Consider the following 19,848-nt stretch of genomic DNA (forward strand, 5'->3'; position numbering starts at 1 on the left):
GGCCAGAAAGTAGTAAGCATGGAAACAAAGGGTTAATAGCAACAAAGATTAGAAAACAGCAAGATATTGCAACTATCATAAATCCCAGAAACTGAATATAATCGTCTGTACTACATTGTGTAGTGAAAGTGTGAAATATCCACAAACTCTTTGTAATCATATACACTATTTTAGGTCTGTAAGTCAGTAACAGGTTATTGCAATTGTCTTCTATAATAGAAAGTTACAATTTATTTTTAAAAATACAGCCAAAATAGAATTTGCCAATTGAGTCAGGTTTCGAGACATTTACCGTGATTTTTTTTTTAATACAACAGCAAGACAACTACAGTGACACTGTAATGAGGACAGTGAAACTGATGTACTAGCAAACCACAAAGGCTGAACAAAACAAACAGACCAGTTTCAAAATGAACAGACTGACTTTCACTGGCACTGAAGATCACACAAAGAGAAAAAACCCTATGGAGAGGTAAGTTTGTAACTGCAGAAGGTATTGCAATGAATGTACTTTGGAAAGAAGTTTAAAATATAACAATTATTTGCATCGGGAACTTTACCAGTATGAAACAAGCAACTTAAACCCACATATATATGTACAAAATCTACTTTCATGAAAAATGTTTGAACTAGTAAGCTTATTATGTGTAATGTTTCTCCCATCTTTAAATTACAGGATTCTAAAATGTGTAAAATTGTTTTTCCTTTCATGTGATTTATATAAAAATTATTTTTCTTGCTCTTAACATTGAAAATTTTAAAGCTGTTGAAACTAAACTTGTCCTTTCATTTTTGGCTAGTAAATGCCACAATTTGCTTAAATCCTGATTGGGTATGAAAACTGTCAGACTGCTGAAGATGAAAAAATTGAAAAATAAATTCAAGGTGAAGGGAAAAGGCCACAAAAATAAAGAGATATTTTAACATCCACAGTGCGGTGGGCTTCAATATTTGCTTTTTGTTAGCTGATCAACAATGTTACTGAACAGCATGAAAAAACCCCAGCAACATTAGCCAGCCTTTCAATCAGTAGCAAAGAACATTTATTCGTAAGACTATAAATGACAATAAATCTCACAACTGGTAATGTGAGATCGTGTCATCATAAAAAAATAGCTGTTAGAAACACTCGGGGCCTGTGCTGACAGTAACTTAATATGTTTTATTTAAGTGAGAAGCAGTTACCTTAAACAAAAAACCAAACCAACAAAACCAGACCTTCACTGTTTAGCCTTTCCATGAGATGTTGCCTCGTTCTCAAAGATGACTATAATGGTTAACAGCCAGAAATAATGAAAAATCATGTTCATCCCTGTTTTAATTTACCTATTTTAAAGCTCCCATTCCTGAGAAAACCCATTTATGCCTCATTCCTTGTCAAAAGCATGAATTTGTAGTTTAAGAATGATTATGAAATTATTTTTAAATTATTAATGAAAAATCCTGATGACCAAAGGGAGCAATGCTGAAGTAATAACCTGCAGTATGGGATCCAGCTTCTAGATCACCATGAAGACAAGACAGATTACTTGCCAGGCAGCACAGAACAGCTGCACCCTACCTTTAAACCAATACAGAACTTATGATGAAAATTTATTATTATGAAAAAATGTAAGAAAACTTTGGGGAGAAAAAGGTTACTTACCAGTAGCCAGAGCTCTTTGCAATGTGTTGTGTGTATGCACATTTGCTCTAGAGAGGTCCAAACATCAGAGGTATCCATGATCATAAAATGTTTTTTTTTTTCCCTTATAATACTATGGGTGTGTACTCATCTCTCCCCCTTTTCCTTGATTTGACAGCAAGTAAAAAGTTACAGTATTCTGTCAGCCACACATAGCAAGGGAGAAGGGTATATGGTTATCACATATATGGACAACATACAAGTAGCTAGAATCTCTTGGAGATAAGCAACTTTTCTTTACATGCATATTCATATACGTGGCCACACCACAGATAATTAAGTGTATTCTCAGAAAAAGGTGTCTGCCAGAGACTTCTTGGTTCTTTGGTTGAAGATTTCTTGAACTAGTCGTCCAGTTTGCAAAGATATGAAACAGAGATACTATTGAGCAGAGTCTCAAATGTAGTCGGAGAACTGTTAGAGTATATCCTGATTACGTGATGGCAGCGCAGCCATACTGTTTTCAAGACAGGTAATACAGTTCGTTGTCTAGTTTGGAGATGGTTGTCCTGTTTGATTTCTTACCCGATCAAGAGAACTAGATTAAAGATAATCTGACAGTCTCTGTCCTATGCAAATAAGAAGACAATGTTTCTTGTTTGATTTAGGCTCTTTACCAAATGTTGCCAGAGAAAGAGAAGGTTCATGATAAATAGAATTTGGCCTTGATCACAGATTTAGATAATCCTAAATGACAGTGTCAGAGGTAGACCACCACTTTTGCTAGGGTACTTCTCTCTTTTAAACAACAGATATTAAATGTGCTAGGGATGCATAACTTCCTGTTGCAAAAAGAAGCAAGAAGCAACTACATGCCAGTGCTACTTGTCAGTGAGGCACATGCCTCAAGATAGTAAAACGTTTAAACCCATCCTTAGATGGAGCTATGGAGTATGATCAGGCAACATACACGAAGTATTGAGACCCATTTCTAATAAGGAAAGGACAAGCAGCAGAGACCATGCTCCCATAGGGAGGGGCACTGGATTTGACAAACTCAAATTTAAAAAATAATCATATGAGTCTAGTTGGAAAAGAGAACTAGATAGCCCAAGGCTAACAATAATAAAAAAAAATAAAGACATGAACACAAGTTAAGAGGCATCTAGAATGTCTTCATCATTGTGCACTGAGTATGAAAGAGGGAGGGGCAGTGTGAAAAAGCTTTAACTGCTGAGACCTGAATAAACATGAGGATGCAGTCTCTGAATACCTGTAGTATACACTTCTCTCTTAAGTTTTTCATAGTATAAAACAGCTGACGTCTACCAAGATGTAATACTACAACACAGTATTCCTTTGCATCCACAAAACAGTCAGTACTGATCCTTTGGTGCTTCACTTTTGATCAACTGCATCAGCCCATCATCAGAATATTTTAAAATGTGAACTTCCTCTGCTTCCCTGCACTTGTAATGGTGTCCAGTGTTTCATTCAACAAGAAACAAATCTCTCTTCAAAACAACAGGAAAAACTAAAGTTTGACTATAAAGGTCTTGTTTCCACAGAAACACCAGCCTTTTCAGGATATTTGATCATGTATTTTCCATTTTATCAGTGAAAAAGAATGAGTAGCAAAACACTGAAAACACAACTCAGAGAGGAAAGTTAATTTATTTGTCTAAAACATCAAACTAAGTTGAGATACCTTAGTTCAGTCAAAGCTTCTTCAGTTTCTTCACAAGCCTGGACTTCAATAAACAAATATTCCAAGTTCATCTATCTACAAAAATAGGATGGACAATTCTTGACTTTCTTCAGATACCAAGTTAATTTACAAGTCCTTGAAGATCAGATGAAAAATAGGAAGCGATCCTATATTCCTTAATACACTCCACCACATTTCCCAAGTGTACTGGAAAGGAGGAATATTAGCCTTCTTTGGAAAGGTGCATGGGAAGGATTATTGCCATCTCTTGGAGACAGGGTATGCATTTACATCACCATGACTGCCATGGTACAGATTTCTCGTTTGCTACTTTTATACAGCATGACCAATTATTTGAGAGTTGTAGTCCGCTGTCTCCATTCGCAGAATATATGGGATGATGCTATCAATCTGAACATTTCCAATTAGTCCTGCAAAGAACAGCTCTTCAGTGATGGCAGCACTCATCAGCCTAAGAGCAGGCAATCGGAGAAGAAGTCTAGATAGTCTGGAAAATAAGTTTAGTAAAAAATGTCACTTGTGGTCACAGATTTTGGTATTATTCACAATCATGTTATCAGTAAGAGAGGAGAAAAAAATTAACAAGGCACAATATTGGTCAAAATTCACTATATCTAGTTCATGAAAGGCTTAAATATTTAAATCAACAGAGTATTAAATTTATGTTTAGTCATGCCTTCAGCTGGACAGAAAATGTGAATATGCCAGTCAATCACATGGACGGTATAATGTTTGGACTTAGAGTAAATGAGGAAATATTCCAAGTAGGTGCAATTCAAAATGAAAATATTTAAAAAAATATTTTATTTCCAATATTTCCTTTTGGAAATTAATAAAGAATGAGTAGATAAATAATACTCATAATATGTATGAGTATATGCATAATATTTGAAGTGCTGTAACAGTAATTTCTTACCTTCAGGGGGGTAAGAAGAAAATGTACATATTCATTACAAGAAATACTGTACAAATCAGTATCACTGATACTCTGAAAAGAGAATCAATCAAGTAAGCATATAAACTCACAGACCTGTACGTATCGTCTGGATAGGCTTTTGTTACATAGTCCTGGAACTCCATGTAAGCCTTTTCTTGAAATTTCTCAATCTGTACCACATTTTCCAGCCCCGGGTGATCTGAAAAATACCCCACTTGACATTGTTATACCTGTTCTGTATAAGATGCACTGAAATCCATACAGATTATATAATTGTAAACATACTGAAATAATTATTTGGTAGCTGTAGCAACTTCACAGTTTTAATGGGGGATATTGCTTTATCTCCTTGTATTTCTTTTCTGTTATGTTTATCTTTTACTTAGTTTTTTATAAATACAACTAGACATTTTGAAGAGTTCAAATAAATGCAGTGCTTGCAAATATTAACATCAATCTTGATGATACAGCTTTGTTCTCTGTGTAGCAGCAGAATAGCATTTTTTCAACACTCTGACATTTATTGGAATATTGTGTGCACAAATAGCATTTGGATGGGAAGTGAAGGATAAAATTAAGATCAGTGGAAAAAGCAGAATAAAAGTTTATGAATCATTTGCTTCCTAAAAACTGTAGAAGATATGTAGATCATTCTTTTTCAACTGTTTGGTGCAAAATTTTCGAATATGCTAAACAGAATTTTTAGTAGTGATTTAAACACTTGAAATCTAAATCTTGCTAAAATTAAAGGATATTAACCTAACTGCCAAGTCACACTTGGAAATTATTATCTGGCAATTCTGAACACTACATGGTCTGTAATTTTTATTACCCATCTATCTTAATGTAAATATTTTAGTGTCATATTAGCATGACATTTTTCAGAAATGAGATCATAAATGAGCTGCCAAATTATGTCAGATAAAAGATTATTTCTAACAGCCACTCCCTGTCTCCAAATATATGGCCTTCTGTCAACAAAATCGGGACGTTTTGATCTAGCTCTGCAGAAACAGAAGCTTTCAGAGCAATTTAGCAGTTATGCGATACATTGGACTCCCCTTGAACACATCAATTCACAGATGAATATTTTGTCCTATATAGGAATTCAGTCATTCTGAAAACATGAATTCAAATTTATGCAGAGGACAAGAGGTTAACAAGGTCATAAAGAAGCAACACATTTTGAAGAGTTGCCTTTGACATGCAATATGCATTGCTTCATGGTGCTGCTTTTAGAGCAATGTCAGAAACACAGCTAGAATTCAGCTTCTGAAACCAGTAGTTTGAAGACGACTGGTAATACACTAGTAGCCATTTACAAAGATGCAAAGTTTTCCAGGCACTCCCTTTGCACTCATCTCTTTGTCCAAGGCTGTCTTGTGACAGTCAAACAGCTGGCTTAGCACTGAAGATTTTCAGTAATCTTCAAGTCTCCAGCTAGGGAAGACAGCAAATCAGCAGGGTCTACCAAAGCAGATCTTCTTACCTTAGGACTCTGCTGCATGTGCAGCCCAGCCCCATTCTGTAGCAGAGCAGCAAAATCCCTCAAATTGTAATTTCTGGCCTGTGAATCGCTGCCAGAACACTCCCTTCTGTTCAAGGTATTGAATGTGACTTTCAGGTATATGAAGATTTTGTTATATGGCTCACAGGACAACAGATTGCCTTTAAAACAGCTACCCATCATTAGGAATGGGATCCTGAAAGCATATGAGCTAAAGAAAATTAATCTCATCATGTGAGCAGATATAGTCTTTCCTAAAATATTTTTCCTTCTACCTTTTCTGTTGTCAAATGTAATCAGATAGAGACAAATTAACTTCAGACTAAACAAATAAGTAAATATAGCTTTGCAAGTGTAGCTTTCCAGAGAAGTATCTTCTGGTCTCTAACAGGACTGATTTCTTCAGACAGGCCAACAGATTCTGCTGTAAGTCCTAGCAGACACGGTGCTAAAAAAATGGGGTATTCTTCCATCATTTTGTTCTGAATATGGGAATGGCATGGAAGGACTATTTTGGGGTAAGGCAAACTTAAAGGAGAATCAAGTCTCCTGCAACCACCATCTACTAAAATTAAATAAGCAACCACCCTCCCACCTCTACTTAAACAAAGTCCCTGGCTCTTCTGAAATAACAGTGCAAAGTCCAGGCAACTCTTTGGTCCTTAGTGGAAAAGAAAAATTGCAAACAACTTCAAGCACTCCTGATATTCCAATTAGACCGATAGTGGACACTGCTTATCAGAAAACAGAAATAGTTCCTGTGCTTTAGCAGACTGTAGAAGCAAACACATAAACCCACACAAGATTCTCCTAGTCTCGAGGACTGAGAGTAGGATTATGTTCTAGAGTGAAAACACTCAGGATCTGATTTTCCTTAGTGATCCACAATAGAATAACAACTCTGGAATATCCTCTGGGAATTTCTCATCTTTACTGGAGGGTTATGACATTACTTATACTGCTTCTTATTTGCAAGAAGCTCCTTCATCTCTGAAGTCTCTCATTAATGCAATATTTAAAAAAAAAAAAAGAGAAATGGCAGATATGTAGGGTTTTGTGACGCACTTAGATGAGCTCCATGAATTCCTGCTCATGCTGCCACTTTTACTGTGAGATGTAGATACTCTTTGGAGACACCACATCACAGAAATAAAAGGGAAATTGCAAAGCAAGAATTCATAATTCTTTTTATACACATATATAAAAAAATATATAAAAGAAAACCTGCTTAAAATTTACACATTTAAAGTGTCCAAGTTCCAAAAGATTTTCTCACCTCAACTAATTTCTCTTTGGAAGGGTGAGCTGCAACTGAATGGAAAAAGTAAGTTCTTCTCAGATCTAATAAATGTACAGAACTGACAAGACCCAAATACCCACCTCTCCTGCATATCCTACACTACTGACGGGGGCAGGTCACTAGATTCAGACAGCTATAAAAAAATTTCTCTGCTCTTTTCTATAGGACATCAGAATCTAAAAAAGGCAGAGCAGTGAGGATTAAGGAAGCTGTTACTGCTTTTAAAACTTTCTAATGCAAAATGGAGTGACTGAAGATTTACTTTCTAAATGTGACAGTGAAAAATCCCTGGAGATACAGAAAGTACTTGAGGTTTATACATTTTTATTTTATCAAAAGATTTGTGTTTGGTTTTATATTAAATCCCTAAATTCTGAATGATAATCTAAGACCTGCAGTATACTGACATAATACCTGAATGTCTTTAGTGAAAAGTTAATTCTACATTTTCAAATAAAGAAAATTAATTTTATAATTTTCTACAGTTCAGGCTTATGTGCTACATAATCTAATTACTCTGTCACTATCTGTTATAACCACAGGACCCTTCTTCCTCCATATTGTAGACTCATCTCCCAGAATGAAAAAATAATCATTATTTTATTTTATCTTCACTGTCTAATATACGTCCGTTAATGTTACTTGGAGTGTATTACGCAAATACTGTTCAGAAAACAGAAAAAATAATATAAGGGAACGTTTGTGGTGTTCACTCACCAGAAATGCAGTATTTATTGAAATGTAATATTTATTTTCAAAATACCCATGTGAAGTGAAGTGATGTGTTTCTGTAATTTTGCATGTGAGAATAGATGCCCAAAGAGCTAGTCTTTCATATATTAAAAATAAAACTTCAATCCATCTCACCTAGATGTGCAAGAGCAACACTTCTGAAAATTAAACTGCAGGTCCTCAGAAAAAGTACCCCAGAAAAGAGGCACAGAATTAAAAGCAATAAATAAAAATTAAAAAACAACAACAACAACAACAAAAAACAACAATGGCAGAGGCAAGAGTAAAACTTAAGTCTCCAAAGCAGCATTCAACTATTTACATTAAAAGATTAACCCTCCTCTTCCTACAGTCCTCATTACACACCTTCAATACAGGCAGTAATTCTGCAGGTTATAGTTAACTGCATGTAACGAAACAGGCAGAAGTTATATGGCAAAAAATTAGCATAGATTAAAGTTTTACATTTGGAATAATTACATACCAGGACTGAAGAGGACGATCGCTTTCAAATATGCATATTCATATCCATCTAGGCAAAGCTTAACCATGCTGTTACAGAACTCTTGCAATTTGAAGATATGCTCCATTACTAATTTCCCTCTGTCTGTTGGCAGCTTATCTAAGTCAATACACACATAAAATATAAAACCCCCAAGTCAACACATGCAAAAAATGCGGTCACATTGCATTTTAAAAAATAATTATTTGTATTACATTCAAACAGTGGGAAATCTACGCCCTCTATAAACTCACATACTAGGTCTGAATAATCTTGACACAACAGTTATGGGCTATAATAAACTTTTTTTTTCCCCATTACATTGTACAATTAGGTCTCTTCCTGCCACGAAAGCTTCCAGTAATCAGAGGCGGACTAGAGCTTGGAATGATCAAGGAAAGGAAAGACTACTTCTGAGTAAAGGATACACTGCAACTGCAGATCTATGCTCTACATCTAAAAGTCAGGTGCCAAGAGGTAGGTTAGCGTACAGCTTCACGGGTGATTTCAGTCAGTCAAAGACCATGCCACTGCTGAAAAGAAGGTGCACTATGCACCTTTCCTGAGTTGCATCTAGGGGAACATGACTGGTGCAGAGCTGTTCCCCTTGGGTCAGCAATAGCTAAGTGGCATGAAAATCCTGTTCCCTCCAAAATCCATCAAACAGGGGTCCCCGGGCGCCGCAAACTTGTTATCTCTTGGAGATGCTGCAGCTGGCAGTACACAGCCAGAAGACACTGGATATACATTTCTGATTTTTGCATTCAAACTGAATTCCCAAATTAAATGGCAAAAATATGTATTTGTAATAATGATAAAACCATGATTAATGGTTTACAATACCCTTTTTGGTGAACATGCTTAAAAATTATGTAGAGCAAAGTTCCCAAATTCCATTTGTATCACTCCTAAAGATATTAGCAGAATTATTTTTAATATCTTTAGCTGATTCACTACATTTAGTGGTTTAATCAATTTGGTTTAATTTTGTCAGCTGTCTTAGTTTTGTTATTTATAGGAGGACCTTGTAGATATTTTTAAAATGTGAAAACCTCTCTGAAATAATTCTTTAATTCCCTTATCGTAAAAGGAGAGGAAAAAAATCTATAGTCTTGTTTTTCTACAGCTTACCGATCTTTTTTGCATAGCATTAACAACAGTGAATTTTCATCCACATGACAGCAAATAACCCTAAAATGTAGTTAAACCTGAAAATGCTAACATTTTTGTATGTGCATCAACCTTATTAAAACTGTGTTAAGACTATGAACAGATTAAGAGTATACTATTTTTGACTGATTAGCTTTTAACACTAACAATCTTGTGAGCAGTCACAGGCACACAAAGAAGATTAGCTAAAAGATTTCCCTACCACTCAGAAGAACATTTCCGTTACTGTAGAGTAAAAGAAAGAGGAGGCCAACTGACATCTCTTTCATTTGAATGAAAAATACGCAAAAGATGCAGGATATAGGATTAATAAGGAACAAAGTGTACTTAGTGAAGATCTGCTGAAGACTTGCATGTAGTCTAAAACTAGGATACAGAAGTCAACAAGCCAAGACACGTAAAGACACGGCATTCGGCTGCTTTGTTTCACAGCTATGAACAGCAAGGACAGGTGGGTCATTCTTTACTTTATACCCTTGATATAAAGGAATCATATTGACACTACACTTGTGTTCTGAACATTGAAGCTGCCTGAAATATTCCTAATTTGAGCTGATGTATATTAACAGAACAGCAGAACACTATTAGACATTACACAGAAACACAATGAAAACAAGTCCAGTAAGTGATAACCTATATTAGATGTGTAATTTTACTTATTTTTTTTTTATTTGGGTTAAGTATTAGCATAGCTGACTTTTGCAAAATTTCTAAAAATTCCATCTTGTGAACTGTATTTTCGAATATTATTTTGTTTCAATGCTAATTATAAAACTCTATAAACAGTAAATTTTCTTTAACAGCTGAAGGAAAAGTAAAAAGCTTCTGCGCAGTTCAAAACTTAAACAACATGAAGTAATTCCCAAAGTCTGGCAATGTGTACAGTATACACCTTACCTTGCTGTAAACTGCCATGAAGGTGATTAACAAATGCAGTTAATATAGTTGCCACATTCATAACTTGTGAACATTGTGCAAGACCAAGCGTAAAAAGTTCGTTCCAGCAGGCTTTTACTAATGATATGCTGTTATCCTGTCTATTAAAAAATACAATAATTTCACTTAATAAAATCAGCCATTTGCATTCATATTGTTTTTTTCAATTTGAAGAACACTTCATAAAACATTCACCTAATTCAACATTGCAACCAGTACCAAAATGAAGCCCTGCATCAAAAATATTTTTATTTGCATGGTAGGATTAAAATACCTGTTTTCGAGTCACTTTTGTAAAGAAGTAATTTCTGTTTTAATGATGTAAACTGAGATAGATTTCTATCACAAAAGCAAGCTGAAGTTACAGTAACTGACAACTGTCTGGACATATTCCATCACTAGTTTTCTTAGGATTTACACTAATATTGAAATAATATTTACATGCATGGACAAAAAAAGCTTGCATTGTTCCTGTATTGTGGATGTAGAACAGACCCAAAGGTCTTTTTTTTTTTTTTTTTTTACTTAAAATCTGGCAAGTTGGTATAATTTCTTAATTAAAAAAATACATGTGAAATGGAACATGTGAGATCAAGTTCCTGAGCTTCCTGACTGCTATTTTTTGTATTCCCCTTCATGTTTGGATAAGGTTTGAAATACAGACTTCAAAGTATAAATAGAAGTCATGAGGATTTTTTTTTTTTGCTCTTAAGAATTAGTCCTTAAATTAAGTTTCATATGTAGTCAATATTTTTTTTCCAAGCTAAAGCTTAAAATCAGGTATATCAATCCATATTCAGGCACTTGCGTATTAGTAACCTAACTTTCAGTATTGCCAAACATCTCCAACTCGTAGAGCTTAACAAGAGCTCAATACCTTAAAAAGGAAATCCTACCAGTGAGGAGTCAAATTCAGGTACCATGTTTCACACTTTTAGCCAGTAAATATAAAGAATGGAAATTTAAAAGAAGCACAAGACCTATCAAAGAAGAAAACCACATTAAAGCTAGGTTTTCAACTATAAAATTATAATGGAATGGATTTTTGCAAGAATGTTGATGTAATCTTCAAGAACATTTCTAATGATTTACTGCAATACTAATATGCCAAATGACAGATTAATGTGGACTTGTCCTGTAATGGATTACAAAGAGCTTACCTAGGGCAGTATTTTTTACTGTGATCCAGTTCTTGTTATGGTAGACATGATACTGTACATGCAGCTTCTACACATATTTGTCACATCTCCATTCACCTCCTGTCAAAGGGACTATGCTGAGGAACAGTGAAATCAGGGTGTACTGGCTACTCAGCTGGTACGTGTGTAGATAAATGTATTATCTAGAGTAACTTCACCACTGGTCAAACTTAGACCAGAACCATCAAAGTTAAGCAGCCTCAAAAATCTAAGAGGCTGTAACCAGCTTGATGAACATTCCACCAGGAATCTCTCTTGCCTACAAAGATCCTTGTGTAGGAAGATGAACTAAGCAATAACTTGGTATCATTAATAAATCAGTAAGCCGAAGCCAACTATCTAAGGAAAGCATTGCCTGAGGAGGGAACCACCTGGATACAATTATCTATCTTCCTTACAAAATCATTACTATGTTTTTGTTTTGGCTCGTCAGCTCCTCTCTATTACTAGTACCATGAATTCATCTTAATTTTAAAAGTGAAATGAGTCACTCTTCTAAAAGTCAAAATTACAGTACATAATGTGCTCAAAATAAAAAAAAACTGCATTAATTTCAAATAGACCTCCACTTGAAAAAAGTTAGTATCTGAAGCTCTTCAAAAGGAAAACTGTATATTTATGTTAAATGGTGTTTAAATATATTAAATAGAACATTATCTTGACTAGGACTGTAAACGCTAGCACAGGTGAATATTAACACTATTAAGACAGCCTACTCCTTCATTTTTTTTATTCAAGCAGAAAATTATATTGGGAAGCACCATATTAAAAAAAAAAGCAGATTTTCTATAAGCATTTCTTGTTAAAGCTTTTCAGAAAGAAAGGTCTTCTGTACAATGTTTTATTTTTAAAAAGCAATTCCCATTTGTTGTTCTAACACTAATTTGCAGTGTCTGTTAGAAAAACCTTTTAAAAATGTATAATGTGCTATGTTAATTTGCTACATATTTTGAAATTCTGCAAGGCAAGAATTTCTACTAAAATAAAACATCACATTCATCTTGTTATTTTTTAACTACATAGAATTTTACTTTTTTCTTCTCCAAAACACAGGCTTCAATTACACACAATATAATATCTTTCCTTAAACAATGAAGAATCATTTGGCTTAAATATCTTAGTAAACACAAACAGCAATCACAGATCATCCTGCTTTTGAGAGCCTTCCTGGAAAAGGTGACAATCCCTCACTTTAAAAAGGAATTATCTTTGCTGCCACAGTCATACGCTATTTTGATATTGAATTAAAGAAAAACACTGTAGATGAGAACAGACAAACAAGATTTATAATTCATTTGTGTCAGAGCTGATAGAGTATCTTTTATTTGCTTGATGTCTGTTCATAAAATTTCTTAGGAAAATAACATATATCACTTTTCCCCATGCTATTCTGAGATTTTTTTCTCATGATGATCAGCAATATGCTATTACTACACTTAGCTTAAGAATTTTAAGTGATACACTGAATTCTGCTGTTAAAGTAGGATGTTACACAAACTGTAAAAATAGTAAGGATTACTTTCTAGTTACAGTAACCATTTTCTTTTGGAAAATCCTCTGAAATTAAATATCTTAATTATGAACACTTGATGAATCTACCTAACCATTTTCTTCATACAGGTTACTAAAGGCAAAATTATTACTACTAATTCACCAATAAAAATAACAATATTTAGGGATCCAGAGAGGAGCTTCTTTTTGGTGACTGCCTATTAAGCATCTTAGTTCAGGATGTAGCTATTAAAAACTGAGAGGAAGTCCTATTTACTAAAAATGTATTAAAGAAGTACCAGTGTGCAGGCATTTGATTGTTATAAATCTACTCCTCACTTCTTCAAAAACCAACCAAAGTACTTGAACTGGATTGAAGTTGGGAGTAGTTTTGATTCAGAAAATTTACCTTCCTAATGAAGATCTGTAAAACTGTTTTAATAAGTAGATTTATATTCTAAAATGTCCCTGAAGAAGACAGTGAAAACAAAAAAAATTAAAAGTGCACATTCACAACATGAGTGAATAGAGTAACTGAACACTTACCCTAAAGCTTGGAAAGATGGAATGGAACGTGCCCAGTGCATGGATAAGAAAAGCAACCTGGAGGCAGACTCGCAGATATAGTGAACGTTAAGATATTCAGGCATAGGAGAAGGCATGGTGAGCTGGCAACCAAAAAAGAGAAAAAAAAAGTGCAAGTCACTTATGTTACTTTCTTCATAAAAAACATGGTAAGAAAAAGTCAGTCTTAGAATTTCTTTAATAGTAAAAAAGTAAAATTGTTTTTCAAATAGACATGAGATAGTCCTGAACTAAAAGTGAATGACTGCCTTTATCCTTATTAGTCATACTGTTATACTCTGTAGTAACTATAAAGTAACCAAAAAAGGCAAAAATTTTGAATCTTTACCTTAGATAAATATTCATGTCTGGGACACTTGGAGATGGAAAATCTCAAATAAAACTCAACTTTTGAGACACTCTCAAATAATAACATTTTTAGAAGAATCATTGTACTTAGAATGAAGTTAATTACATTTATGTACAGATAAATACATAAAAAATACAAACACAGAGGCATCATTGCTTTCTAAAGCTTCCCCCAGAGGAGTGGAAGAAGTGGCCTGAAAAATCAGGAGTTACCACAATTCCTGGGGAGGGTGTGTGTGGGAATTCGACTGCACAAAACATCTTTTTTTGTACTTTTAATAAATATTTTACAAATAAACATTAAAAAAATCTTTTAATGTGTGAATAAAATGCCTAATATACAGCTGCTCCCAAGTCCTAAAAATATAAACAATACATGTCAGGAAGGACCAGCTCTACCCTTCTCAATGTATATGAGGAAAATAAGTGGCGTTACCTGCATATGTGAAAAAAGTGGGATTTGACCCAAAACTGCTAAATATAGTGTTGTGGTTTTATCTTCAGAAATGAATACTTCTTAATGTAATGGCTTGGCTAACCATTTTTTAAAAAACCCTTACATTTGCATTAGAGAGATGTTTATTTGAGTGATCAAAACATGTGCCAACGAGAGAGTGTTGTGGTTTAACCCCAGCCAGCAACTAAGCACCACACAGCTGCTCGCTCACCCCCCAGCTGTATGAGGGGAGAGACTCAAAAGGGTAGAAGTGAGAAAACTCATGCGTTGAGATAAAAAGTTTAACAATTGAAACAAAATAATAAAATCATAACAAAAAGGAAAATAAAAAAATAATAAAAAAATAAAAAAGAGAAAGAAATAAAACCCAAGAAAGACAAGTGATGCAAATGAAAACAATTGCTCACCACCACCAACAGATGCCCAGCCAGTCCCTGAGAAGTGGCCCCTTGCCAGCCTCCTCTCTGGTTTTATTGCTGAGCATGACATCGTATGGTATGGGATATTCCTCTGGTCAGTTGGGGTCAGCTGTCCCAGCTGTGTCCCCTCCCAATTCCCTGTGTATCCCCAGCCTACTCACTGGTGAGGTGGTGTGAGATGCAGAAAAGGCTTTGACTCTATGTAAGCACTGCTCAGCAGTGACAAAAACATTGCTGTATTATCAACAGGGTTTTCAGCACCATTCCAAAACACAGCCCCTCACCAGCTACTGTGAAGAAAATTAACCCAGTCAAAACCAGCACAGAGAGGCAAAGTTTAATAAAATGCCTGATACTGAAAAAGTTTTCAGATAAGTAAGCTTTTTCATTTGTCCATGAATAAGATGATGATTAAAAAAATCGACAGAAAAATTTCTGCAGGCTTGTAAAATGAGAAATAAAGCCAGAAAATATACAGCTTACTAAAAAAGAAACCATATTATCCTTTAATGATTAAAGTCAATTAATACCATACTAAAAAAGAATATACACAAAGGAGAAACTGACAAATACACTTAAGAGTCTCAAAATCCAGTTGCACGTTGCATCAGATCTACCTGTGCACAAGTGAGAATGTGGATGCTGACTCTCTCTGCTTTGTGTGACTCTTGTTTATCTGAATTCTTTTGCACAGATTACCTAGTATTTTTAAGGTAAGAAGCTATAAAATAAACAGTGCAGCTAAATCACTGAACAGAGCCATAGATTTTCCCAAACAAATAGTTAACGAGCCAACAAAAGCAGTGCATTCATCACAAATGAATGCCAATACCTGAACAAATAGTTACTCTTCTAAGAAATTCAGAATAAGATTTAATCAAACAATTATTTTATATTAATAAGTTAAAATGGTTATAAACAGTCAACAGTAAAATGGTATTAAGTACCCTGAATGCTACATGTGCATCACTGAGTAGTGGTCCCTCTATTTCAACGATATTCATGCTTGTTTCCCCACCAATCAGCTGTACATTGGCTTCAATACTTTCAGAGTTCTGGCATGCTGCACTCTCTCCTGGATTTAATGCTTTTGCAAGAGTATCAAATGCCCTGTAAGATCACAACAAAGAAACAAAAAAAAAGAAAACAAATTTTCATTTTAGAGACCGCTTCAATTTAGGAGGAATCTGCACATCTGAAACCTGTATTTAGATGTCTGTTTCAGAGAACCAGATTTGGAAAATAAAAGTCAGTAGCATGCTTTTCCTGCCACTCCACTGAACAAAATCCCTTAAAAATCCAACTTACAGTTGCTCTGAAACAAAAATTAGCAGCAGATCCTGTTCACACTAGTTGCCAACAAATTCACAGTTTTGACATATTGATTGTGCTGCTGAATCACAGTTTGCCTTTCAAGATCTCTTTAGTGATGTTTACTGAGAGTGCTGGCATAAGACACGATCATCAGACTGCTGTTAAAGCAACTTAATGGACATACAAATTTTACAGATTTTTGCTGCTATGAAGTACAAACAGAATAAGTGCTTCTTTTTTTTAAGCAATAAGTTGTGGTTAGGTTATTCAACTTTGTTTGAAAAGACTATTTTGAAATATATAAGAGAAAGCACTCTCATACTTTCAATACCATCCTTAGTATCCTTTGATGTGGGGCAGTGACACCTGTCATACGCACAAACTTTACAGGGGAGATGTCAGGATAAACACAGATATATTACTCATTGTTTTGCTGCTTGATAACAGATCTGTTGTTTTCCTGTTCATGAATACACCTGAGAACCACAACTGATACATCTTCAATAAAAAATATACAGACTTGATCACTGCCTACAGACAGATGACATATCCTGACAGTAATATAATTTGTATACAGTGTTGCATGAAAAATTTATGCATTGAGGTCTGAAAATTTTACAAAAGCTGATTATCAGCTTGTATGTAGAGCTGATTCTCAATTTATAGACATATGTTTATTACCACAGAATCTAAAGTCACTGATGTAATGCCAAATTCTGGAGTAGAATTTTGCCACCTTCTCTTCTCTCACACTCCTTAGCTATGTAAATTCATTAACATGCTAAAAAAATCTAAATGTTTACTATGTTTGACACAACCATTTACAATCAGACAAAACAACACAGTAAAAGAGCTGCTGACACTGCCTCAGGCTTGAGATGGTAAATGAAATAGTTTTTTGTCCTACACTAGCCCGTGTACCTCGATGTGCACACATGAGGGTGACTCTGACATGCACAAGTGGATTACACAGATAGACCAGGGCTGTCTTCCGGTATATGGAAAGTAGGGATGAAGGGAACGCATTCATAGGTAAGGTCTAGAAGTTATGTTATTGGTCTCCTGCTAGGAGGTTTGAGTTTCAGGTCCTGTTTGACTAACTCGTGGCAGCCTTCAGTAGAACAGGAAAACCCAGCAGCTCAGTGGCAGCTGCTGCTTAGGAAAAACAAGACCTCTGCAGGGCTTTTCACACAGCAGGAACAAAAATGTGGGAGAGGAAAAAGATCTCTCCTTTCCCCAAAAAGTAAATGTCATATGCATCTGCCAAGATCCTGTATTTATTCTAGTATAAGCAGAAGAGCAGTGCACTGGTTAACCATGTCTGCCTATCATACTTTGTTTCCAATTTATTCTTAAATGTTTGGTTTCAAAGAAATCTCCCTCCTATCTCATAAACGGAGAGTAGAAGGCAGCAGAAGTCAGTAGAAGCTTTGCTTCCTCGCAGCTCAGCACTGTAGGTCCTTTTCATAAATGAAGCCCCAACATGAGCAATGACTGCAAGGTAAAACACCAAGGAAAAGAAAATCTAGAACAAAGCTTGCCTGAAAGCCATTAAAATCTGGCCCATGAAGTGAGGAAAAAAGGTATAATCAACATGAAAATACATGGCCTTTATATCCTTTGCTAGAAAAAACTTTGGTTCTCTTTTCATCAGGCCCAGTTACTAACAGATATATAGGACTGCTGCTAAACTGTAAAAAAATGAACACCGACAATGAAGCTGTTAGAGCACAAGGCATATAACATTACTGTATAACAGCAGCAGAATGCTAGCAACAAATTTGTACATTTGTGTCAGTAAAAGTGAAAGCTTAACTACTGTAGCTGCAAACAATGGAATATAATAAAATACATTAAAAACATGGATGGATAAATCTTGCTTCCTGAAAGCCCTTAAACTCCTTTTCTTCAGTAAACATCTACGTCTGTTAGATCAAGCTGGCATAAGGCCTGGCAAGAAAATAAAAGATTTAGATAAAAATTTTAGTTTCTACTAGGGTGACAACCTCCCTTGCACAGGAATATTTAACTTAAACCTCCCCACTGGAAATCTATTCAGTAACCTACCTACTGGACAAGAGTATGCATTAAACTGAATCAGAGCTCTTTCAAACTCACTGGCTGAAAAAACTTGGTGCCTTGTCAAAGTCAGATTTTAAAAACTGAATAGAAACACTGAAGCTGGCAAAAGCAAGTATCTGAAAGTGCCAGGAAACAAAGAAATGAAAGATGCAACCCTATTACTGCATCTTTTTGTACAGCCTTCAGCTGTGCTGAAATTTATCAGCACGTACAACAGTACTACCTACACAGCGTATTCTTCTATTCTATACCAAGGAGGACACAGCAAAGGCCCAAATCAGCACCTGTATAGTCACATTGACTTTCTAAGCAGCATATAAAGAAAGGACCAGAACAAACGCATTCTGCTTGCAATTCTATGAAGCAGTAGAGACTATCAGGGAAATGATGTATTTCAGTCAGTGCAAACTGGTTCACTGTATATCAATCTTTTTTTTCTCTGGTGGATTTACTCCACATACACATTTTCAAAACAGCATGTACAATGTAGATGGTGCGTAAAGGAATATTGCTGGGACAGCTGTCAGAAGCTTGCGTGAGATGACAACCAAGGACGAACACTATTGTGACTGATGGAATAACTGAGTATGTACTGCAAAGAGTATCTTACACATACGCTTGCCAAAATGGCTCAGTTAAAACCAGTACAGGACACATGTTTGTAAGATACCCAATGAATGTATTTGTATTGACAGTGAGAACTATGTGAGTTCTCCTGTGTAGAACGAAAATGCTTTTTCAAGCTTTTTCAAGATCTCCAAGAATCAGTTTTCTAGGATGAAACAAAGTACTTAGACTTTAGTACAAGATCTGAGACATATAAAGCACACAAAAATCAGCTGTGAGATTTACAATGAAATTCATTTCAAGAACAAACAACTGAAAGTATTTATTTTGTAAATGGAATTTCCTTGATTTCACTTGGAAGAATCTTAGAAGACTTATCTTCTACACGAGCTCAGACTCTTATTTGGAATGCAGTTAAATTACCTATATTTTCAAGTGTAATACGCCTTACCTTGTAACATCACTACTAGCTTGTTCTTCTTGCTGGATTTCAGATAATGATGCATCTCCATTACTTAAACTCTCAATCATAGATAGCTCTGTACTGCTTTGTGACACGTCTTTGCATTTACTGAGATTTGCTAATGAAGTCACCACATTTGCCAGTGTACTTAAATCTCCCTGACATGCTTCAACCTAAGGGAAAAGTAGAGATTTTAATTCTCTCATATTGGCAGCAGATAATTGCAGAAGAATCTTTTACATAAATGAAGAATTGAGTGTGTGAGTAGACCTGGAAGAAAATTATTATTTTCAGTAAATGGGTAATCATAATGCATCAATTAGACACTGCACTGCTTCTAAAATATGAAATATTTAGACAGTTACTTTTACAAGTAATAGTTATCTATTTCTTCAGAAATAATGCTAGAGATGGTAAGCAAGTGCAGAAAGAAAATTTATCATCTCCACTCACTAGTCAGTCACCAGGACTATAAGACTGCACTAG

General features: G+C 35.1%; 1 protein-coding gene across 11 annotated transcripts in view; it reads right to left on the reverse strand.

Annotated features, from left to right (window-relative positions):
• Positions 1–3,279: 3,279 nt before the first annotated feature.
• The window catches only part of NR2C1 (nuclear receptor subfamily 2 group C member 1), a 59,234-nt gene continuing 42,665 nt past the window's right edge, over positions 3,280–19,848 (reverse strand). For all 11 annotated transcript variants that reach the window (XM_086750454.1, XM_086750420.1, XM_086750395.1 and 8 more), the window contains 7 exons: positions 19,351–19,535; positions 15,884–16,046; positions 13,674–13,795; positions 10,399–10,538; positions 8,314–8,451; positions 4,384–4,489; positions 3,280–3,840 (listed from right to left, as the gene is read on the reverse strand). In XM_086750454.1, the coding sequence (XP_086606580.1) occupies positions 3,666–3,840; positions 4,384–4,489; positions 8,314–8,451; positions 10,399–10,538; positions 13,674–13,795; positions 15,884–16,046; positions 19,351–19,535 (1,029 nt within the window). In that variant the 3' untranslated portion in view covers positions 3,280–3,665. The remainder of the gene's footprint in view (positions 3,841–4,383; positions 4,490–8,313; positions 8,452–10,398; positions 10,539–13,673; positions 13,796–15,883; positions 16,047–19,350; positions 19,536–19,848) is intronic.

The sequence above is a fragment of the Chlamydotis macqueenii genome, chromosome 1, assembly GCF_036417535.1.
Source record: "Chlamydotis macqueenii isolate bChlMac1 chromosome 1, bChlMac1.mat, whole genome shotgun sequence".
Classification (NCBI taxonomy): Eukaryota; Metazoa; Chordata; class Aves; order Otidiformes; family Otididae; genus Chlamydotis; species Chlamydotis macqueenii.